Source organism: Hyaena hyaena, unplaced genomic scaffold (genome assembly GCF_003009895.1).
Source record: "Hyaena hyaena isolate Hyena2069 unplaced genomic scaffold, ASM300989v1 scaffold_364, whole genome shotgun sequence".
NCBI classification, from domain to species: domain Eukaryota; kingdom Metazoa; phylum Chordata; class Mammalia; order Carnivora; family Hyaenidae; genus Hyaena; species Hyaena hyaena.
The window spans coordinates 1066776-1091516 of record NW_024080996.1 but is presented as its reverse complement, the minus strand read 5'-3'; the positions used below and the strand labels follow the sequence as shown (position 1 = coordinate 1091516).

General features: G+C 36.7%; 2 protein-coding genes across 2 annotated transcripts; one reads left to right on the top strand and one right to left on the bottom strand.

Annotated features, from left to right (window-relative positions):
• The first annotated feature begins 4852 nt into the window (after positions 1-4852).
• On the top strand, positions 4853-5894 carry LOC120243953 (olfactory receptor 151-like). Its single transcript, XM_039250209.1, has one exon. It carries the CDS (start codon positions 4853-4855, stop codon positions 5807-5809), a length of 957 nt encoding a protein of 318 aa, XP_039106140.1. The 3' UTR covers positions 5810-5894.
• An 8975-nt stretch (positions 5895-14869) lies between these two features.
• On the bottom strand, positions 14870-15811 carry LOC120243955 (olfactory receptor 8B12-like). The gene has a single exon (XM_039250212.1). The coding sequence runs from the start codon at positions 15800-15802 to the stop codon at positions 14870-14872; it is 933 nt and encodes a 310-aa protein (XP_039106143.1). The 5' UTR covers positions 15803-15811.
• Between the last annotated feature and the right edge of the window lie 8930 nt (positions 15812-24741).

Below are 24741 nucleotides of genomic sequence, written 5' to 3'. Positions count from 1 at the left end.
GCTTCTTGACATAAAAATTATGATCTGTATTAAGACCACCAATAAAAAATATGTAAGGGATCACAGTACTTTAATCAGTTTTTATCTTTAAAAATAATGCATGCATGTAGTTTAAAACTCAAACACTACTAAAAGGTTAATAATTAAAATCTAACAGTTATTGCCCCAAGCATTCCTGAGCCCACCTCTGCTGCCCAGAGGAAACAGCTTTCAAGTCTTATATCTGTTTCCTCAGGTATTTACCCCTGTGTTTCTCCATATGCTTGCAGTGCTCTTTGAGGATTTCACAATTGTTTAGACATTATTCATAGTCTATAACAGGACCTAACTCATAATAGTTATTGACAAACATTTGTTGAATCCATAACTTCTATTTAGATGCAGATTTGTCTGACACTCCCCCACCCCAATTCCTTTTCATATTCTCCCCAGTTATAATACAATTTTTTATTCTCAGTACTTAATGTCAACAGTATTAAAACTCTGACAGTGCAGACTTTATTATCATGCAAACCATCACTGCAGAACCAAATATTGTGCTTTTGATTGTTTCTTTATATGTACAACTTCTCATTTTTTCTGGAATTGTATTCATTGACCATTTCTAAGTATCTCTCCTTACTATTTTCAGACACTCCATAGTATCTGTCAAGTACTTCTTAACATTATTTTCCAAATGTCCAAATATTTGAGATAGTCCACCAATTTTATTTCTCTCCTGAAGACCTCTATCCTCCGTCCTTTCTGGATTCACTCCACAGACCTGATGTATCGCTGTCAACCTAGAGTTTCCTTTGCTGCTCTCCTGTGACAGGTCCCCTCTATCATAGAGATAATACTGTTTTATCTTCTAGTATTTTCATTGAGAGTCCAATAATAGTATTCTCATCTCATTTCTGCTCCTTTATAGGCTGTGTGATTCCATCTCTCTATCTCTTGCATATTTTCAAAGACCAGCTTTAGTTTCATTGATTTCTTTTTACTGTTTATCTGTTTCCTTATTTCATTAAATTCCATGCTTATCTACATTATTTTCTTCATTCTGACTCATTTTTGTAGTTTATTAAAGTGGAAGCACAGATGACTGATTTTAGAATTTCCTTTTGTTCTAAAATAATCATTTTTTTAAAATAATCATTTAATGCCAAGTTTTCCTTAGCATTTCTGGCAGAATTCTAAAAATTTTGATTAGTGCATCTTCATGTTCATTCAGTTCACATGTAAGTCAATCTGTGACTTCCTTTTTGGCCTGTGTGTTATTTAGAAGTAGGCTTTTTAATTTTGGAGTATTCAAAGATTTTCCAGAAATCTTTCCATAGATTATTTATAGTTTGTATTTGTTGTGGTTAAGGGTACATACTCAATATGATTTCAATCTTTTAAAGATATGGTGGTTTGTTTTATTCCCCAGAATATTGTTATCTTGAAATATGTTCCATGTACACCTAAAAGACTAGATACTCTGATATTTCTCGGTAGAGTCTTCTAAAAATGTCAATTTGTGGATCTTTTCTATGTCCTTATTAATTTTTCTACTACTTCTATCAATTAATGAAAAAGTAATAATGCAGTCTCCAACTAATGGCAGACTTGTCTCTTTTTCCTTTCAGATCTGTCAGTTTTGGTTCATGTATTTTGAAACTATTAACACATGAATTTATTTGAGTATTATGTCACCTTGATGAATTGATTCCTTTAGCATTATGAAATGTTCTTCCTTATTTCTAGTAATAATTCTTCCTTTGAAGTCTACTTTGCTTAATGCTGACACAGTCACTCCAACTTCCTTTTGATTGAAGTTTTCACAGTATATCTCTTCCTATCCTTCTAGTTTTAGCTATTTGTGTCTCTATATTTAAAGAGGATTTCTTGGGAAAGCATACAATGGAGTAATGCCTTTTATCCAACTGGCAATCTCTGCACTTTAATTAGAATATTTAAACCATTAGCATTTAATTCCATTATCAAACACTAGGTTGAGTTTAAATCCTTTATCCTTGCTATAGGCTTTCTACTTCTGTCAGTTGTCATTTATTCAATTTTTTCTTCTTCTTGCCTTCTTTTGGACTAATTGAGGGTTTTTTCATGATTTGAATTTATCTCCATTATTGGTTTGTTAGCTATAGCTCTCTTTTATTATTTAGTTTTTGTTCTAGATTTTACAATATTTGGGACACTTTGGTGGCTCAGTTGGTTAAGTGTCCAACTCTTAATTTTGGCTCAGGTCATGATCTCACAGTTGTGAGATCAAGCCTCATATCAGACTGTGTGCTGCACATGGAGCCTGCTCAAGGTTCTCTCTCCGTCTCTCTTTACCCCTCCCCCATTCACTCTCTTGCTCTCTCACTCTCAATAAATAAATAAATAAATAAATAAAATTTTGAAAAATACAATATTTATCCTTTCTGGATTTTCCTCACCTGGAGTGTGGCATGGAAAAATCCTACAGGCAGATAAGCTGGTACAATCATTGGCTCATGCTGTTTATTTAGTTCTTTTCAGGAATAAATTTAGTGCTCCCTGATGTCAGATGTCTGGAAAATATGGTTTCATATACCTTGTCTGGTTTTCTAATTGTTTATGGTGAAGCCAAAGTAGAAGTTCTCCCTTCATGCATGGAAATAGAAGTCCACTTACTAACTTTTAGCTATTTGTTATGACAATGTTGTGAAATGGTCAGATTTAAAACCTAGATAAATAGACAGATATACAAATAAATATCTTCTTCAATCACATAGAACTTCTTTAGTTGTCCATAAGTTGAAATTATAAAAACTAAGGATTAGAGTTGTTTTAAGATCATTTCATCCATTGACCAATCTTGTTTAGAACTTGGGAAATTTTAGCGAGCGTGAGGCAAGTGATTTTCCAGGAACTTACATTTACCACTTGATTATTACTCAACAGAACCTATCAAATTACTTATAGCAAGCAAATTATCAAAAGAAAAATACAATATTCTCTTATAAATTATGTTTTCCTCTATTTTTTCTTATTGGGCATCAAGGAGAAATGAAGAAAAACCATCACAAGAAGATGCAACACCCCATTACAGGACCAGCTTTAAACTGACATTTTGACTTAGGAATACCAAGATTCCTTCCAAGAAGCCTCTTGGGCATCTACATATAATTACCATCAGCTAAAAATTTTCTCTATATTATTCATAGGTTGACTCTAAAAACAAACAATAAGTAGTAATTTGGAAATCAACAACATAGAAATAGAAACATGGTGAAAAAATAAGACAGATTATTTTAGAGGATACTCAGAGTGGCCAAGGATGCACTGACCACTAAAGACACAGGGTTTAGGGTATGCAAAAAGGGAGAGAAGGGAAAATGCCCATCCTACACACAAATTGTTTTGCTCTTGATCTACAACTTGCAACATACTCTATTTCTACCTCTACCTACTACTAATCCTGATCCAACCTGAACTTTCCTCTCAGCACAGTAGAGACTAATCAGGCTCACACTGTTCCTCAGTATTGTTATTTTACTCAAGAGAACGTAATTCCAGGCCAGTTTTTCAAGACACAAAATTGTTCTATTTTTTTCTTCTAAATTTTTATTAAATTCTAGTTAGTTAACATATAGTGCAATATTGGTTTCAGAAAGAGAATTTAGTGATTCATCACTTACAAATGACATTCAGTATTCATCACAAGTGCCCTCCTTAATAACCATCACTCAGCTAGCCCATCCCTCATCCCCTCCCTACATCAATACTCAGTTTGTTCTCTAGTGTTACGAGTCTCAAAAGTATTCTAGCTCTAATAAACACAAAACTTTAAAAATACAACAAGCTTGTTTTTTAATTTCTTTAGCTGAACTTTGCCACCTTCCCAGAATGGTAGAGCTCAATGCCAAAAATGCTACAGATCAATAAATCAGAACTACCATAGGTAGGGACCTGACATCATTATTTTTTAGAGCTCCAAAATGATTATTATGTGTAACAAGAACTAAGAATAAGTACCCTAAGACCTCAAGTTCATTGACAAATTAGGACAAATTCCAGCTGCCTAACAAAAGTTTACACTTGTCCAGCAACAAAATATTTGGAAAATATTTCCACATATATTATTCTATTAAATTTTTTAACTTCGCAAATAGATATAATAATTCCATTTCTTTCTCAACTGTGGAGAATGAATTTTGTCACTCAGTAATTGGTAAAGCTTTGATTATCATCCCCCATTACCAGGATTTGAGATATGGTGACTACATGTTTTCATTTTATGGGTGATATTTTGTGATCACATCGATAACAAGGGAGATTCTCTTTCTGGGGCAAAACTCAACTCCAAACCCATAAAAACCATATTTGTAGTTATTACTAGGGTACTTGAGGAACATAGGTGTCATATAAATGTCCAGGGGTAGCCACTTTTTTGTCTTTTTCATGTCCTCCAAACCATGGCAAAATTGTTTGAATTCTAGAAAACATTAGAAGTAAGGAGACAACCCAGAATGAGTTAAGACCATTACTTGGGACAGATACTGATAACTAGCCTCATTAGAAACATTCATATATAGGTGTGCCTGGATGGCGAAGTCGGTTAACTGTCCGACTTCAGCTCGTGAGCTCACTGGCTAGTGGGCTTGAGCCCCACGTCGGGCTCTGGGCTAACAGCTAGCTCAGAGCCTGGAGCTTGTCTTCAGGTTCTGTGTCTCCCTCTCTCTGACCCTCCCCTGCTCACACTGTCTCTCTCTCTGTCTCTCTCTCTCTTTCTCTCTCTCTTTCTCTGAAATAAAAACATAGTTAAAAAAAAAAAAAAGAAACATTCATATATAACCTTTCATGGGCTCTTCTCTCCCATCCTCACAGGGCTCCCAATCACAGGAGAATGGCTGCTGAAAATCACTCTACAGTGACAGACTTTATTCTCAGGGGATTGACAAATCGGCCAGAGCTCCAGCTCCCTCTCTTCCTCCTCTTCCTTGGGATCTACTTGGTCACCGTCATAGGGAACCTGGGCATGTTCACACTGATTTGTCTGAATGCTCAGCTTCACACCCCCATGTACTACTTCCTCAGCAATCTGTCACTTGTGGATCTCTGCTACTCCTCTGTCATTACCCCTAAAATGCTGGTGAACTTTGTGTCAGAGAAGAATATCATCTCCTATGCGGGGTGCATGTCACAGCTCTACTTCTTTTTTGTGTTTGTTTTTGCTGAGTGTTACATGCTGACAGTGATGGCCTATGACCGCTATGTCGCCATCTTTATCCCTTTGCTTTACAATGTTATCATGTCTCCTCAAGTGTGCTCCCTGCTGGTGGCTGTGGCCTACTCCATGGGGTTTATTGGTGCAACAATAGAGACTGGCCTCATGTTAAAACTGTCCTACTGTGAGCGCCTCATCAGTCATTACTTCTGTGACATTGTGCCCCTTATGAAGCTCTCCTGCTCTAGCACCTATCATATTGAGATGACAGTCTTCTTTTTAGCGGGATTCAACATCGTAGTCACCAGCTTAACAGTCCTTGTTTCCTACGTCTTCATCCTCTCCAGCATCCTCCACATCAGCACCACAGAGGGCAGGTCCAAAGCCTTCAGCACCTGCAGCTCTCACCTTGCAGCTGTGGGAATGTTCTATGGATCTACTGCGTTCATGTACTTAAAACCCTCCACGGCCAGTTCTGTGGCCATGGAGAATGTGGCCTCCGTGTTCTACACCACAGTGATCCCCATGCTGAACCCCCTGATCTACAGCTTGAGGAATAAGGAGGTAAAGGCTGCTGTGCAGAAAACACTGAGAAAACTCTTCAGGTGCAAATGTCATTATTCTTCCTCAGGTTGAAAATTGGGAGAAATGCAGGGTAGAAGCCCTCCAAAAATGTAAGCACATGTGAGTGGAGAACAACCACTTCTCAACATGCCTCATTGGATTTATTCACTCATTTTTTTTCTCTTTTCTTTCTATCTCTCACAGCTCTCAAGTCTTACTCTGCTTGAATATGATTTCAAGTTCATATTTTCTTCCACCTGGGATCATTAAAAAATATTTATCCTCCACCCTCTGGTAAACATGTTCTCTATCTTGATTATAATATAACATGAACTTAAAACTTTCAACAATGAATTTAAGAGAGACTTGTTCATTGATTTATCTCCTTCTATAGAAAAAAAAGATTACCCAAACTAATAGTAATTTGCACTTGGCAGTACATAAGACAAATGGAGATGAATTTGAAAGTCACCAAGAAACAGCAAGTAGCCTCTTTCTCACCCAGAATGCTCCCTCAATTCTCTCTCTCGTTATGTGGTTACCACTTACTTATTCCTGCCAAGATTGCTTAAGTGATCCCTTCACTCAGTTACCACCATCATCACATTATCCGTAACATTTATGGAATGCTAGCCAATCTACTAAGTGTTTTACTTAATTACCTCATTTTCTCAGATGAAGAAACTGATGTAAAAGAGGTTAAGTGACTTTCTCCAGATCACAGACCTGGTAAACAATGAACACTGAGATTCAAACCCACAACTCATTATCCTTTCTCTCTTGGCTGTCAGTCTCCCTACCTAATGTTTTGATATTAACATAAGTATAACCTTTCCATTTCAACTCTTTCTGGAAAATAAATTTCCCTCCTTTAACTCTCATCCCACAGCTCCCAAATAGCCAAGGAATATTAAACATTCCTGTAGTTCTTTCTCTTCCAAAAATACTTGACATTTTGCATCACCTGCCAGTTTCACTCAGTAAATCCTGTTGTCATGGTGCAAAATGTCTTCCCCAGTTTTGAAAATGTTTATTTATTTTGAGAGACAGGGCACTAGCAGAAGAGAAGCAGGGAGTAAAAGAGACATAACATATAAAACAGGCTCCAGGCTACAAGCTGTCAGCACAAAGCCCTACATGGGGCTCAAACCCATGAACATTAAGATCATGACCTGAGCCAATGTCAGATGCTTGAACCGACTGAGCCACCCAGGTACCCCATCTTCTCCCACTTGTTTGAAGTTATCAGGGATTCACATTAAAGAATTGGTAACATTAAAGAATTCGTTTTGGATGCAGAAGTTTTGTGGACATTCTCTTTTTAATTTTTTATTAAAGTATAAATAATGTTCATTGTTATAATTCAGGTGTACAACATACTGATTCAACAATTTTATACATTACTCAGTGTTCACCATAATTGTCTTTATAATTATTTTAGGCATAATATTATACCAGTCTTTTGTCATTTTTAATTATTTTAGGTGCAAGACCTCATCTATCCTTTAGACACAAAAATGTATGATTCTAAGTTTCTGAAACAGAAAGCGTTTTATTACAGGAAACTAAATGCTCACAGGTTTTTTCCCCTACGTTATATAGACTTTATTGTTTAGAGCAGTTTTAGGTGTGCAACAGAACGGAGCAAATGGTACAGAGATTTTCCATATACTGTCTGCTCCACACACATACATAGCATCCTTCCTTTGCAACATCCTCAATGAAAATGATACATTTGTTACAATTGATAAACCTACATTGACACATCATTATTACTCAAAGTCCCTAGTTTACATTAAGGTTCACTCTCGGTGTTGTCATTTTGTGGATTTGGACAGATATATCCATTATGTGTATGACCATTACAGTCTTCTATAGAGCAGTTTCTCTGGCCTAAAAAGGTGTGTTCCACTTGTCCATCCTCCCTTCTCCTACAACCCAGAAACCATTAATCTACTGTCTCCATAGTTCTGTCTCTTCCATATTGTCATAGGATTGGCTTTTTTCACTTATTAATATGCATTTAAGTTTCTTTAATGTCTTTCTTTTTTTCTTTTTAAGTAGGCTTCATACCCAGTGCAGAGCCCAGTGTGGGGCCCAAACCACAACCCTGACATCAAGACCTGAGCCAAGATCAAGAGTTGGACACTTACCTGACTGAGCCACCCAAGTGCCCTTCTTCCATGACTTCCATGTCTTTTTATGATTTGACAGCTCATTTCTTTTCAGCACTTAATAATAGTCCATTGTCTGGGTATGCCACTATTTATTCATTCACTCACAAAACAGAAGACATCTTAGTTGCTTCCAAGTTTTGGCAATTATGAACACAGCTACTGGAAACATTCATATGTAGGTTTTCCAACTCCTTTGGGTAAGTACCAAGGAGCACAATTGCTGGATTAGAATGATTAGAATATGTTTACTTTTGTAAGAAAACACCACACTGTAGCTGAACCATTTTCCATTCCTACCAACAATGAATACGAGTTCTGATTCTTCACCACCACATTCGGGTATCAGTGTTTTTTATTTTGGGTATTCTAATAAGTGTGTACTGGTATCTCATTGTTTTGATTTTTATTTCTCTGGTGACATATGATATGATACATATTTTATATGCTTATTTGCCATTTGTATATCTTCTTTGGTGAAGTGTCTGGTAAGGTCTTTGGCCCATTTTTTAATCAGGTCATTCCTTTCCTTTTTTAATAAAGGAATATATTTGACATATAACTTTGAGTAAATTTAAGGTGTATAAGATGTTAATTTGATACATTGATGTACTATATATTATATGTACTATGATTGCCACTGTAGTGATAATTATCACCACCATCACGTTACATAATTATCATTTCTGTTTAGCTGTTTGAAGCCATTGAGTTCTAGTCTCTTAGCAAGTTTGTTGATTGTAATACAATATAGATGTCACTGTCTACTAGACCTAGTGCATAGGTCTCTAGGGCTTAATTATTTCACATTGCAAGTTTGTATCCTTAACGTGTGTCCTATTATCCCACTCCCATCCCTTGGGAGTCACTTTTTAATATCTTTTTTTAAGACTTTGGGGTCTTTTTTAGATTCCACCTATAAATAGAATCATATGGTATTTGTCTTTCTGTCTGATTTATCTTACTATGCATCATGTCTCAAGGTCCATGCAAAGTTTGTATATATTGGGTAACATTTATGAGATACATCTTTTGCAAATATTTTCTTATAGACTGAGGCTTGTCTTTTCATTCTCTTGACATGTCTTTCTACAGAGTAGAAAATTTTAATTTCTTTTTTTTTTTTTTTACAAATAGTTTATTGTCAAATTAGTTTCCACATAACACCCAGTGCTCATCCCCACAAGTGTCCTCCTCCATGCCCATCCCTCCTCCCCCCCACATCCATCAGTCCTCAGTTTTTGTCAGCATTCAAGAGTCCTCTCATGGTTTGCCTCTCTCCCTTTCCCCCACCATTTCCGCCCTTCTTCTCCCCCTTGGTCCTCCGTCAAGTTCCTCCTAATCCTCCCATACGTGCAAACATATGATCTTTGTCCTTCTCTGCCTGACTTATTTCGCTCAGCATAACACCCTCAAGGTCCATCCATGTTGCTACACATGGCCAGATTTCATTGTTTCTCATTGCCATGTAGTATTGCATGGTATAGATAAACCACATCTTCTTGATCCATTCGTCCGTTGATGGACACTTAGGCTCTTTCCATGTTTTAGCTAGTGTTGAGAGTGCTGCTATGAACATTGGGGTACATGTGCTCCTATACATCAGCATTTCTGTATCCCTTGGGTAAATTCCTAGCAGTGCTATTGCTGAGTCATAGGGGAGTTCTATTGTTATTTTCCTGAGGAACCTCCACACTGTTTTCCAGAGGGGCTGCACCAGTTTGCATTCCCACCAACAGTGTAGGAGGGTGCCCGTTTCTCCACATCCTCGCCAGCATCTAGAGTTCTCTGATTTGCTCATTTTAGCCACTCTGACTGGCATGAGGTGGTATCTCAGTGTGGTTTTTATTACATACAAGGTATTTCTAAGGGTAAGCTGTAATCAGATTCAGAATACTATAATCTAGTGGTATCTTAACCATTTAATTCCAGTATAAAATACAAAAGTATTAAAATAGCTCTACCTACAATAATTTGTTAATGGATACAAAACATATAAAAAGGTAAATTATGATATCAAATCATAAAAGGGGAAGAATAAAATGGTAGAATTTCTGTATGCAATTAAAGTTATAGTGCTATCAGTGTAAAATAGACTGCTATATCTATAAGTTGTTTTATGCACCACCTTGAGTAAGTTTTTCACCTCCTAAGCTCTTGGGGGGAGAAGTGTAATATTAAATACAAGAAAAAATCAGAGAAACTCTTCAGAGACAACCGCAAAATAAGAATAATATGGCAATAAATACATATCTATCAATAATTACTTTGAATGTAAATGTACTAAATGCTCCAATCAAAAAACATAGGGTAACAGAATGGATTTAAAAAAATAAAACAAGTCTCCTCTATATGCTGTCTACAAAAGACCCATTTTAAAACTAAAGACACCTGCAGATTGAAAGTAGGAGGATGGAGAAACATTTACCATGCAAAGAGATGTCAAAAGAAACCTAGAGTAGCAATACATATACTGAACAAAATAGACTTGAAAACAAAGACTGTAGCAAGAGATTAAAAAAAGGAACTATATAATACTAGTAAAGGGAACAATCTAACAAAATATATAACAATTGTAAATATTTATACACCCAACACAGGAGAAAATAAATACATGAAAAGGTTAATAACAATCATAGAAGAACTAATTGATAATAATACAATCATAGGGGACTTTAACACCCCACTTACATCAATGGACAAGTCAAGTAAACAAAACATCAACAAGAAAGCAATGGCTTTGCATGACACATTGGACCAGATGGATTTCACAGATATAGTCAAAACATTCCATCCTAAAACAGCAGAAAACACATTCTGTTCAAGTACACATGGGACATTCTCCTGAATAGATCACATATGAGTCCACAAAATAAACTTCACAAGTTCAAGAAGATTGAAATCATATCATGCACCTTTTCTGGCCACAACACTATCAAACTAGAAGTTTGCCACAAGAAAAAAATCTAGAAAGACTTAAATAGCATGCTACTAAACAATGAATGGTTCAACCAGGAAATCTAAGAAGAAATTAAAAGTATATAGAAACAAGTGAAAATGAGAACACGATGGTTCAAAACTTCTGGGAAGCAAGAAAAACCTCTAATAAATGACCTAACCTTGCACCTAAAGGAGCTGGAAAAAGAAAACAAAACTAGAAGCCAGAAGAAGGAAGGAAATAATAAAGAATAGACAGAAAAACTTAAAAATATAATAGAACTGATCAATGAAACCAGGAGCTGGTTCTTTGGAAAGATCAACAAAATTGATAAATCTCTAGCCAGCCTCATCAAGAAAAAAAAGAGAAAGGATCCAAATGAATAAAACCACAAAGGAGAGAGGAGAAATAACAGACACCACAGAAATACAAATAGTCATAAGAGAATGTTATGAAAACCTGCCTACTAACAAATTGGACAACGTAGAAAACATGGACAGATTCCTAGAAACATATCTACCAAACCTCAAACAAGAGGAAATAGAAATTTTGAACTGACCCATAATTAGCAAAGAAATTGAATCAGTAATCAAAAAACTCCCAACAAACAATTCCAGGACCAGATGGCTTCACAGGAGAATTCTACCAAGCATTTAAAGAAGGGTTAATACCTGTTCTTCTTAAACTGTTCCGAAAAGTAGAAAAGTAAGGGAAACTTTAAAATTCCTGATTCTATGATCAGTGTGATACATCACATCAATAAGAGAAAGGGTAAGAACCATATGATCATTGCAGTAGATGCAGAAAAAGCATTGGACAAAGTTCAACATCCATTCCTGATAAAAACTTTCAACAAAACGGGTTTAGAGAGAACATACCTCAACATAATAAAGGCTATCTATGTAAAACCCACAACTAACATCATCTTTAATGGAGGAAAACTGAGATCATTACTCCTAAGGTCAGAAACACAACAGGGATGTCCATTCTCACCATTTTTATTCAAAATAGTATTGGAAGTTCTAGCCACAGCAATCAGACAACAGAAAGAAATAAGAGGAATGCAAATTATTAAGGAACAAGTAAAACCTTCACTATTTACAGATGACATGATATGTATATAGGAAACCCTAAAGACTCCACCAAAGACTGCTAGCACTGATAAACAAATTCCATAAAGTCACAGGATACAAAATTAATGTAAAGAAATCTGTTGCATTGCCATACACTAATAATCAAGCAGCAGAAAGAAAAATCATGAATCGGTCCCATTTGCAATTACACCAAAAAACACAAGATACCTAGGAATAAACCTAACCAAAGAGGTAGAAGATATATACTCTGAAAGCTATAGAACATTTATGAAAAATTCAAGACAACACAAAGAAATGGAAAGACATCCCATGTTCACGGATTGAAGAACAGATATCACTAAAATGTCTGTATTAACCAAAGCAATCTACACGTATAATGCAATCACCATCAATATCAGCATTTCACAGCTGAAATCAGCTTTTCAACATCATTTCACAGAACTAAAATAAACAATATTAAAATTTGTATGGAACCACAAAAGGCCCCGAATGGCCAAAGCAATTTGATAGGAAAAGCAAAGCTGGAAGCATCACAATTCTGGACTTAAGGTTATATTACAAATCTATAGTGATCAAAACAGTATGGTACTGGCACCATAATAGACACATAGATCAATGGAAAAGGATGGAAAATCCAAAATAAACCAACAATTATATGGTCAATTAATCTTTGACAAAACCGTAAAGAATATCCGATGGGAATAAGACAGCTTTTCAACAAACGGTACTGGGAAAACTGGATGGCAACATTCAAAAGAATGAAACTGGACTACTTTCTTATACCATAAACAAAAAGAAACTCAAAATGGATAAAAGACCTAAATGTGAGACCTGACACTATAAAAGTCCTAGAAGAGAATATAGACAGTAACTTCTTTGGCATTGACAGTAGCAACTTCTTTTTAGATATATCTCCTGAGAAAGGGAAAAAAGCAAAAATTAACTATTGGGACTACATCAAAATAAAAAGCTTATGCACAGGAAAGGAAACAACCAGCAAAACTAAAATGCAACTTACTAAATGGGATAAGACACTTGCAAATGACACTTGATAAAGGAGTAGTATCCAAAATACGTAAAGAAGGACGTCTGGGAGGCTCAGTTGGTTAAATGTCTGACTCTTGATTTGGCTCAGTTCACGATTTCATGGTTCGTGAGATCGAACCCTCATCCGGCTGTGTGTTGACAGTACAGAGCCCCTTCTCTCTCTCTCCCTCTCTCTCTCTCAAAATGAATACACTTTAAAATACGTATGTAAAGAATTTATTAAACTCAACACCCAAAAAATAAATAATTCAACTAAAATATGGACATAAGACATGAGCAGACATTTCTCCAAAGAAGACATACAGGTGGCCAACAGATACAAAGATGCTCATCATCACTTCTCATCAGGGAGATGCAAATCAAAACTACAACAAGAGGGGTGCCTGGGTGACTCAGTCAGTTAAGTGTCTGAATTGATTTTGGGTTAGGTCATGATCTCATGATTTGTGAGATGGAGCCCCACATCAGGCATGGCACTGAAAGTGCAGGGCCTGCTTGGGATTCTCTCTGTTGCACTCTCTGCCCCTCTCCCATCCTCTCTCTTTCTCCCTTTTTCAAAATAAATAAACTTTAAAATACTACAAGGAGATATCACCTCACACCTTTAAGAATGGTTAAAATCAACAAAACAAGAAACAACAGACCTTGGCAAGGATGCAGAGAAAGGGGAGCACTCTTCGTGGAAATGCAAACTGTTGCAGCCACTCTGGGAAACAGTATGGAGGTTCCTCAAAAAGTTAGCAATAGAACTACCTTATGATCCAGCAATTACACTACTGGGTGTTTACCCAAAGAATACAATAACACTAATTCCAAGGGATATATGTACCCTGTATGTTTATAGCAGCATTATTTCCAATAGCCTAAGTGTCTGTCAATTGATGAATTGATAAAGAAGGTGATAGATAGATAGATAGACAGATAGATAGACACAATGGAATACTATCCAGGCATAAAAAGAATGAAATCTTGCCATTTGCAATGACATGAATGGAGCTAGAGAGTATAATGCTAACTGAGATAACTCAGGAGATGACAAATACCAAATGATTTCACTCATAATGTGGATTTTAAAAAGCAAAACAAACAAGCAAAGGGGAAAAAATAAGAGAGAGAGTGACAAAGCAAGAAATAGACTCATAACTGTAGAGAACTAACTGATGGTTACCAGAGGGAAAGGGGTGGGGGTGTGTTAAATAGGTGATGGGGATTAAGGAGTACACTTGTCATAATGAACGCAGGGTGATGTATAAACTCTTGAATGACTATATTGTACATCTGAAGCCAATATAACACTGTATGTTAATTAACTGGAATTAAAATAATAACTTTTAAAAAAGGAAAATATGAAATATCAACAGCTTATTTCTAAAACGTTATTTATTGAGAAGTTACCTTAAATTACTATAAATAGAATCAGATTATAATATGCTAAAATATCATACTTTCAAAATGAAATCTGCAAGAACAGCAATAAAGGAAAAAAACATGGTATAAATGAAAAGAAAACAAAGTAGATTAGAATTCAAAAGCCTGGATTCCAGTCCCACTTATGGAACCACTTAGTTGTATGGCCTTGGAAAACATATATAAAATTTCTAAGTTTCCAATGTCTGTTAAATGAGGTCGGATAAAATGGTTTATAAGCCCCATTTAAGATTAAATGATTTATGATTGTAGAAAAATGCATAAAATAATCTTGGAATAGTCGAGGTGGGTCAAGGGATACAGAAAATAGATATGTACTAAACATCCTTGAAACATATAGACTTAAAATTCTCTTTCTTTACAGAAAGGAAAAAAACTGGAATCTGGATCCTTCATTGAAAACAGACACACTAATAAATGAAGCAGTGTGTCTTCTTCAAATACTACTTTCTCAAGAAGATAATTTTCTTTCCAAAGTTTTCCTCAGGGAAACTTTGACGTCCTTGTTCCTCAAACTGTATATCAGTGGGTTTAACATGGGCACCACAATGGTATAGAACAGAGAGGACACTTTCCCTTGATCAAGGGGCAAAATCGAAGGTGGTTTGAGATACATGAAAGCCCCAGAACCAAAGAAAAGAGAAACCACAATTATGTGAGAGCTACATGTACTGAAAGCTTTGGACCTGCCCTCAGTGGAGTGAATGTGCAGAATACTGGACAGAATCAGAGCATAAGAGATGAAGATGGTGACAATGGGTATCCCAATGTCAATGGCCACAAGTATGAAGACCACCAGCTCGTGTACATAAGTACTGTTGCAGGAGAGCTCAAGGAGAGGAAAGATGTCACACATGAAGTGATTGACAAGGTTGTCGGCACGGAAGGTCAGACTTGCTATGCTTCCCGTATGCACCATGGCCCCTGAAAGCCCCATCATATAGACACCCAACAAAAGGAATAAACAGACCTGAGGAGACATGGTGACCGTGTACACCAATGGTTTACAGATGGCCACATAGCGGTCATATGCCATCGCTGACAGGAGGAAGGACTCAGAAATGACAAAGAAGCAAAAGAAAAAGAGTTGAGTCATACACTCCGCATGCAACATGATGTTCTTCTTTGAGACAAAACTCTTCAGCATTTTGGGGGTGATGGTAGTGGAGTAACAGAAATCTGTTAAGGAGAGGTTGAAGAGGAAAAAGTACATGGGTGTGTGTAGGCAAGAATTCAAGCCAATCAGAGCTAACAAGCCCAAGTTCCCCAGCACAGTGACCATGTAGAAACCTAGAAACAGGAAGAAGAGAGGGATCTGCAGTTCTAGCTGGTCTGTTAATCCTGTAAGGATAAACTCTGTCACAGAAGAGTTCTCAGTCGCCATTCTCCTCTTGGGGATGAGTGGAGCAAGGGAGTCTGGAGAAAAGAAAAGAAAACCAGTTAGAGAGAAAGAAATACCACTACCTTCCCAGTATCCACCCCCCCACCCCCATGCTGAAGAATGAAATCCGCAGAGAGAGATTTGACGTTAGGATGGTAGGAAGGCTTTTACTGTTTGCTATGGACCTATCCTACAGCCCAAGTGACTTTAACTTCCAGAGAGAATGGTTAGAGGATAAACTTTGCCTCCAGAGAGAAAGCAGTAATTTATTCATATCCCAATCCATTCAAAGATAGATGTCTTTTAGATCTTCAGTTAGTCCATTTTCTATGTCCTTCTCTCTCCTGCCTGTGCATCCATTGCTAAAACCTGGGCCTCTTCCCTGCAGAGTCTTGTCAAAAGATACTGCGGCTGGGGTGCCTAGGTGGCTCAGTCGGTTAAGTGTCCGACTTCAGCTCAGGTCATGATCTCACAGTTCATGAGTTCAATCCCCACGTCGGGCTCTGTGCTGATAACTCAGAACCTGAAATCTGCTTCTGATTCTGTGTCCCCTCTCACTCTGCTCCTCATCTGCTCACACTCTGTCTCTCTCAAAAATAAATAATCATTTTAAAAAAAGACACTGTGACCTCTCAGAACCCCCGCCACTGGGTCACTGCTTTCAAACCAAGAAGGGTGAGGTCACATCTTTCCAATCCCTCCTAGCTCAAATCTGCTTAGGTTTAATGATAATTTTTTAAAGCTAGCACCTACTTAAGTGGTTTCTATGAGATGCTGTGTACTAAGAGCTATATGACAATATTATTATCCCTATTTTGAAGATGAGACAAGAAATCCTCAAAATATTGGGGTGTGGCCAGAAAGTGAATTTTGACAGTCTGACTCTCAGGTGTACCCTCAGAACCACTACGTTACATGACTGACCAGGGTTTGGAAGTCCCTCAACTTCCTTCAGTTTAGAGCTGTAATGCTATACTCTACTCTTTCTTGTCCACAATTGTCCTGGGATAGAAAATGGCCATTAAGAATAGAAAATGATAGGTTGAGCTAAGAACCCTCTCCATTCAATCTGATCCAAAGGATCAGAACCCATAATTTATCTTGTAGCCATATCTACACTGAAGAACATGATTTCCAAATGTTAGTTTGCCCAAAAGCTTAGCGATAAGGAAGGAGACGTGTCTTTTCCAGACCAGAGGATAACAGGAGAATAAGGAGTTTTATTAGGATTACAGATCTCAGTGGCCTAATGATTAAGACAAAGACTCCCTCAAAACCATTTCCTCAGAGATTATTTTCCCAAAGGAATAAGAAATGTTTGTTTATACCCTTGATACTGGTGGATTTGGCTTTTAGAGACAATTATTTCAACAAACATTATCCAGTACTACCAAAAGAAAATTCTCTGTGGGAAAAAAAAAAAAAAAAGATCATCATTACTGTTTTTGTATACCCAGTAATGTACCTGATGCAGAACCCTCCTACTGACTTCTGGCTGTCAAGATCCAATACAAATACTGACTCCAGGCACCTGTTTTGTAATCACTAGCCTAACTACCTCCTGATGAAATCCATTGAGCTAGGGTCCCCACTTTCTTGGATCTGGAAAGAAACTGGATTTGTTATATATTTGTTAATTTCCAAAGTAACAAATATGCAATGACTTTAATTTTTAAAAAAGGTGGTTAGATTACGGAAAGATTAACACAAAAGGCTATCATAAATTAGGGTAGGACATTCAACCATTTATTTATATTCCAATTCTTTCTCGGAATAATTGCAATACGTCTAGCTCAAACAAGAAAGTAGACTTCTCTGATCCCCTTATCCTTTCTTTCCAAGGAACATAAACTTAATGGTAACAAAATAATTTCTATCAGCTAAATACTCCTCCTAACCACTGCCAAGAATAGCCTTTTTCTAAATTACTTAGTGGTCAAAACGCCCTTTGACTATTCCTGCCTTCAGCTGCTTATCCTGGAGCACTACTGGCTTTTTAGCTTCTTGGTACTCTGAAATTGAATCCTAGTGGCTCAGATTCTCAACGTAGGCAAACATTCAAATTTGTTCTTCCTCTTTAGTTTGCTTTTGGCTCTTTCTGTCTTGTCTCCACACCAGCTTTTGCCTTGACAGAGATGGTCTATCCTATGACTTGATTTCTCAGAACTATAGTTGCCATTCTTTAATAGCAAGCATACACACTATCAGAATTTTAGACCTGAAGAGATTGGGAAATCATCAATCCATTATTTCCCAAATGTGGATGAGCACCACAATTACCTAGAATGTTTATTAGAAAGAAATTCTGGGCTCCACACCCAGACCTTCTGACTCAGAATCTGTATGGGTATGAGTTCAGTAATTATATTTTTGAATCCTCCCAGGTGATTACAATATCAGCAATTTATGGATCGACAAAACCAATATATGCCCCCATCTTATAGACAGTGACACTAAGGAGATCCCAAGAAGGAAAGCCATTTGTCCAAGGTCACAGATCTAATTAAGATCTCCAGGTTTCCAGTCTCTCCTAGTCCTTGGGGCCCATATGACCTCCTGCTGGGCTGGAATGCAAAAAACAACTCCTTTAAAAACAAGCAGTCAGACTTCAGATTTTAGGTATAAAGTAGTAGCTAATATCAAGCTACAAGCCTCTGACCATAAACAATTATAAGACTGGAAAAAAATATATAAAGCATCTATTTGAAAGCTTTGAGAAGCAGACAGCACAGGGATGAAATTCTTAAGAGAAGGCAAGAAAATGAGGTAACTACCATTTTCATCCTTTCTTTCTAAGGGCAATTTCCAAATCAAACCTAGTGAAATGGAACTCAAGCAAATGGCAGCAGTCTCTATACTAGTGGAATAAAGATCAGTGTTCATGGATGCTAGGACACCTGGAATCTGAGGCAAGGCATAGAGACGAAAAGGCTCCTCAGATGTGTGCCCAGGGGACTCCCTTGAGTTCTTAGCTGAATTCTAAAATGTGTATGTTCCTGGCAAGACCCTGTATGTCCAGGCACAACATCTGCTTGAAGACTAAGGTACTGAAGAGAGGTCACAGAGGATACACAGTACTAGGGAGTTGTTAGGATTCTGGCCTAATGAGAGTTGAGAAGCTTTGATGAACAAACCAGACTTTAAGATGAGACCTCTGAAATCCATACCCTAAGAATAAAGACTAAGCCATCAGGCTGAGGGCAAAGCTGAACTAGATCCATCATAACAAAGGCTAAATCCAAGTCTCAGCAGGATCAGGTGATCTGCTAGTAAATTAATTGCATCCCAGGACAAAAGGCAACAATCTATAGAGAAGAGTAATATAATTCACTGTCTCTATAATACATTTATAATTCCAGCATCATAAAATTAAAAATTACTAGAAATACAAAGAAGCAAGAAAATATGACCCATAATCAAGAAGTAAAAATATTCAGTAAAAGCAGATCCACATGTGATCTAAATGTTGCAATTAGCAAAAAAAGACTTTGTTTTCTTTTGAGAGAACAAGCAAGCATAAGTGGGATGGAGGATCAGAGGGAGAGAGAAAAAGAATCATTTATTTTTAAGTTTTTATTTTCATTTATTTTGAGAGAGAGAAAGAGACAGAGAGTGGCAGAGAAAGAGAGAGAGAATTCCAGGTAGGCTCTTTACTTCCAGAGCAGAGCCCAATGTGAGGTTCAGTTCCACAAACTGTGAGATAATGACCTGAGCCGAAATCAACAGTTGGATGCTTAACTGACTGAGACACCCAGGTGCCCTAGAACAAAGTCTCTAAAATAACTACTATAATATTTTTTTGAAATTTAGACAAAAGAAACACTAAATTGATGAACAGAGAGAAAATCCCAACAGATTTATAAAAAACAAAAATATAATATTGGAAATAAAGTATTCATTAGGTTGATTTGTTAGCAGACTGAGTGCAGCCAAAGAAAGGATCATTGAAAGGAAAACAGATCAACAGAAATAAACCACACTAAAAGGCAGATAGAAAAATAATAATAAATAATAATTATAAAATAAGAATCTTTAAGTTAATGCTAAATAGTCCTACATATGTGTAATTAGAGTTTCAAAAGATGAGTTGAGTGAGAATTGGGGAAGAGAAATTTTCTTTTCTTTTCAAATTTTCATTTAAATTGTAGTTAGTTAACATATAGTGCAATATTGGTTTGAGGAGTAGAATTCAGTGATTCATCACTACATACAACACCCAGTGCTAATCATAGCAAGTACCCTCCTTAATCCCCATCACCAACTTGGCCCATCCCATTCCCACCTCCCTCCATCAGCCAGCAGTTTGTTCTCTATCACTAAGAGTTTCTTATGGTTTGTTTCCCTCTCTCTTCTCCCCCCTCCCCCCGCAAATGTTCATCTGTTTTATATCTTAAATTCCACATATGGGTGAGGTCATATGTTATTTGCCTTTCTCTGACTGATTTATTTCACTTAGCATAATACACTCTAGCTCCATCCATGTTGTTGCAAATGGCAATATTTCATTCTTTTTGATGGCTGAGTATATTCCAGTGTGTGTGTGTGTGTGTGTGTGCGCACACCATATCTTTTTTACCCATTCATTGGTTAATGAACATTTAGGCTCCTTCCATAGTTTGACTATTGTTGATAAGGCTGCAATAAACATCGAGGAGCATGTACCCTTTTAAACCTTCATTTTTGTATCCTTGAATAAACGCCTACCAGTGCAATTGCTGGGTCATAGGGTAGTTCTATTTTTAGTTTCTTGGGGAACCTCCATATCGTTCTCCAGAGTGGCTGCACTAGTTTGCATCCCCACCACCAAGAGTGGAAGAGGGTTCCCTTTTCTCCATATCCTCACCAACATCTGTTGTTTCCTGAGTTGTTAATTCGAGTCGTTCTGGCAGGTATGAAGTGCTATCTCATTGTGGTTTTGATTTGTATTTCCCTCATGATGAGTGATGTTGAGCATCTTTTCATGTGTCTGTTAGCCATTTGGATGTCTTCTTTGAGAAAATGTCTATTCATGTCTTCTGCCCATTTCTTAACAGGATTATTTGTTTTTTGGGTGTGGAGTTTGCTAAGTTCTTTTTAGATTTTGTATACTTACCCTTTATCAGATATATCATTTACAAATATATTCTCCCATTCTTTAGGCTGCCTGTTAGTTTTATTGATTATTTCCTTTGCTGTGCAGAAGCTTCTTATCTTGATGAAGTGTCAATAGTTCATTTTTGCTTTTGGCTCCCTTGCCTTCAGAGGCATGTCTAGTAAGAAATTGGTCTGGTTGAGGTCAAAGTGATTGCTTCCTGTGTTCTCTTCTAGGATTTTGATGGTTTCCTATCTCCTATTTAGAGCTTTCATCCATTTTGAATTTATTTTTGTGTACGGTGTAAGAAAGTGGTACAGTTTCATTCTTCTGCATGTTGCTGTCCAGTTTTCCCAACACCATTTGTTGAAAAGACTTTTTTTTCCCCTGGATATTCTTTCCTGTTTTGTCAAAGATGAGTTCACCATATAGTTGTGGGCCCATTTCTGGGTTTTCTACTCTGCTCCATTGCTCTATGTGTGTGTTTTTTGCCAGTACCATACTGTCTTAATGACTACAGCTTTGTAATATAGCTTGAAGTCTGGAGTCTTGATGTCTCCAGCTTTGCCTTTCTTTTTCAGGATTGCTTTGGCTATTTAGGGTATTTTGTGGCTCCATACAGAGTTTAGAGTTATTTGTTCTAGCTCTGTGAAAAATGCTGGTGTTGTTTTGATAGAGATTGCACTGAATGTGTAGATTGCTTTGGATAATATAGACATTTTAACAATGTTTGATCTTCCAATCCATGAGCATGGAATTTTTTTCCATTTTTTTGTGTCCTCTTCAATTTATTTTATAAGTGTTCAAAATTTTCAGAGTACAGATCTTTTACCTCTTTGGTTAGGCTTATTCCTGGGAATCTTATGGGTTTGGGTGCAATAATAAATGAGATTGATTCTCTTTCATACTGCTTCATTACTGGTGTATAGAAATGCAACAGACTTCTGTACATTAATTTTATATCTTGAGACTTTGCTGAATTCATGTATTAGTTCTAGCATGGTGGAGTCTTTAGGGTTTTCTACATAGAGTTTCATTTCATCTGCAAATAGTGAAAGTGTAACTTCTTCATTGCTGATTTGGATGCCGTTTCTTTCTTTTTGTTCTCTGATTGTTGAGACTAAGACTTGCAGTTCTATATTAAATACTAATGGTGAGAGTGGACATCCCTGTCTTCTTCCTGAACATAGAGGAAAACCTCTGAGTTTTTCTCCATTGAGGATGGTATTAGCTATGGGTCTTTAGCATATGGCCTTTATGATGTTGAGGTCTGTGCCATCTATCCCTACTCTGTTGAGAGTATTTATCAAGAATGAATGCTGTGGGGACGCCTGGGTGGCTGAGCATCTGACTTCAGCTCAGGTCATGATCTCACAGCTTGTGAATTAGCCCTGCATTAGGCTCTGTGCTGAAAGCTCAGAGCCTGGAGCCTGCTTCAGATTCTGTGTCTCCCTCTCTCTCTGCTGCATCCCCCTCACACTCTGTCTCTCTCTCCTTCAAAAATAAATATTAAAACATTAAAAATTTTTTAAAAATGGATGCTGTATTTTGTCAAATGCCTTTCCCGCATCTAATGAGAGGATCCTATGGTTCTTATCTTTTCTTTTATCAATATGGTGTATCCTATTGATTGATTGGTGAATATTATACCATGGCTGCAGCCCAGGAATAAATCTCACTTGATCTTGGAGAATTATTTTAATGTACTGTTATATTTAATTTGCTAGTATCTTGTTGAGAATTAACTTTTTAAAATAATAGATGAGATAATCATATTGTTTTTATCCTTTCTTTTGTTGATGTGATATACACTTTGCTTGATTTATGAATATTAAACCACCCCCTTGCATCCCTGAAATAAATCCCATTTGATTGTGGTGAGTGTTTTTTTAATATACTGTTGGATTTGGTTTCCTAATATTTTATTTAGGATTTTTGGATCCATGTTCATCAGAAATACTTGCCTGTCGTTCTCTCCTCCTCCTCCTCCCCCCCCCCTCCTCCTCCTCCTCCATCTTTTTTTCCTGTAGTATCTTTATCTGGGTTTGGTATCAAGGTAATGCTGGCCTCATAGAATGAATTTGGAAGCTTTCCTTAGTCTTCTACTTTTTGGCATAGTTTAAGAAGAACAGATAGTAATTCTTAATTAAATGTTTGGTAGAATTCACCTGTGGAGCCATATGGTCCTGAACTTTGTTTGTTGGAAGGTTTTGATTACTGATTCGATTGTATTGCTGCAATAAATCAACCTATTCAAATGTTCTATTTCCTCCTGATTCCGTTTTGGAAAGTTGTATGCTTTTAGAAATTTTTTCTAAGTTGTACCATTTGTTGGCATATACCTTTTTATAATTAACTCTTATAATCTTTTGTATGTCTTGTGGCATCAGTTGTTTTTTCTTTTCCCTCATTTCTTATTTTATTTGTGTTCTCTTTCTACTTCTTGATGAGTCTGGTTAAAAGTTTATCAGTTTTTTGTTGATCTTTTCAAGGAAGCTTCTCCTGGTTTCATTTATCTTTTCTATTGGTTTTTCAGTCTGTACTTCTAATTTATTTCTACTCTAATATTTATTATTTCTTTCCTTCTCTTAGCTTTGGGATTTGTTCTTCTTTTCCTAACTCCTTTAGATGTAAGTTGGGTTATTTATTTGAGATTTTCTTGTGCCTTGGGTAGGCTGATATTACTATAGATGCCCCTCTTGGAACCACTTTTGCTTCATCCCAAAGATTTTGGAACCCTGTGTTTTCATTTTCATTTTTCATCATGTATTTTTTTTCCTTTTCAGTTTCTTGGTTGACCCATTCATTGGTTGATAGCATTGTGTTTAACTACATGAGTATTTGTGTTCTTTCTAGGCCTTTTCTTGTGATCAATTTCTAGTTTCACACTGTTGTGGTTGGAAAAGGTGCATGATATGATTTCAGGTTTTTTTAATTTATTGAAACTTGCTTTGTGCCTTAACATTGATATATTCTGAAGGATGTTCCAGTTGTCTTTGAAAAGAATGTGTATTCTGCTGTTTAAGGATGGAATGTTCTGTATAATTCTGTTAGATCCATCTAGTCTAATGTGTTATTCAAAGCCAATATTCCCTTGTTGGCTTTCTGTAGATGATCTACCCATTGATGGAAGTGAGGTGTTAAAGTCCCCTACTGTTATTGTATTACTTTAAAACAATTATTTTATATATTTTGTCTAGTTTTTTAACTGCTTTTGGTAGTATGGCCAGTCCACTCTAAGTTTTCTGTTATAGCCAAAACCAGAAATCATAGTTGTTTAACTTCACTTGACTGTCTTTTCATGGATTTCCAAAGCCTGGAAAGAAGAGAGAGAGAAAGAGCAAGAGAAACAAAAGAATATATTCATAAGAAAATATACCTGGAATATAATAAGCACTCAGTAAATACTATGTACTAATATTCTTAATGCTTCGGATTCAAGAATACTTGCAACATATTCGGAATATTAAAGAATATACTTTTTATGAATATTCCTAATGAATATGTCATCTTTGACATATACCAAGAATATATTTTTCTCATAGATACATTCAATGAATATATCCTACTTATGTAAATATTTTTCAACTGATTACTCTTCTTTTTTTTTTTTATGTTTTATTTATTTCTAGGAGAGAGAGAGAGAGAGACAGCATGAGCAGGGGAGGGTCAGAGAGAGAGGGAGTCACAGACTGAAACAGGCTCCAGGCTCTGAGCTGGCAGTCAGCACAGAGCCCGACGCGGGGCCCGAACCCACGAACCGCGAGATCATGACCTAAGCGAAAGTCGGACGCTTAACCGACTAAGCCACCCAGGCGCCCCCTGATTACTCTTCTTAATATAAATAATGAAAAAACATGTGGACAATCTT

Coding starts and splice junctions, on each gene's coding strand:
- LOC120243953 (XM_039250209.1), top strand. CDS start 4,853: ATGGCTGCTGAAAATCACTCTACAGTGACAGACTTTATTCTCAGGGGA.
- LOC120243955 (XM_039250212.1), bottom strand. CDS start 15,802: ATGGCGACTGAGAACTCTTCTGTGACAGAGTTTATCCTTACAGGATTA.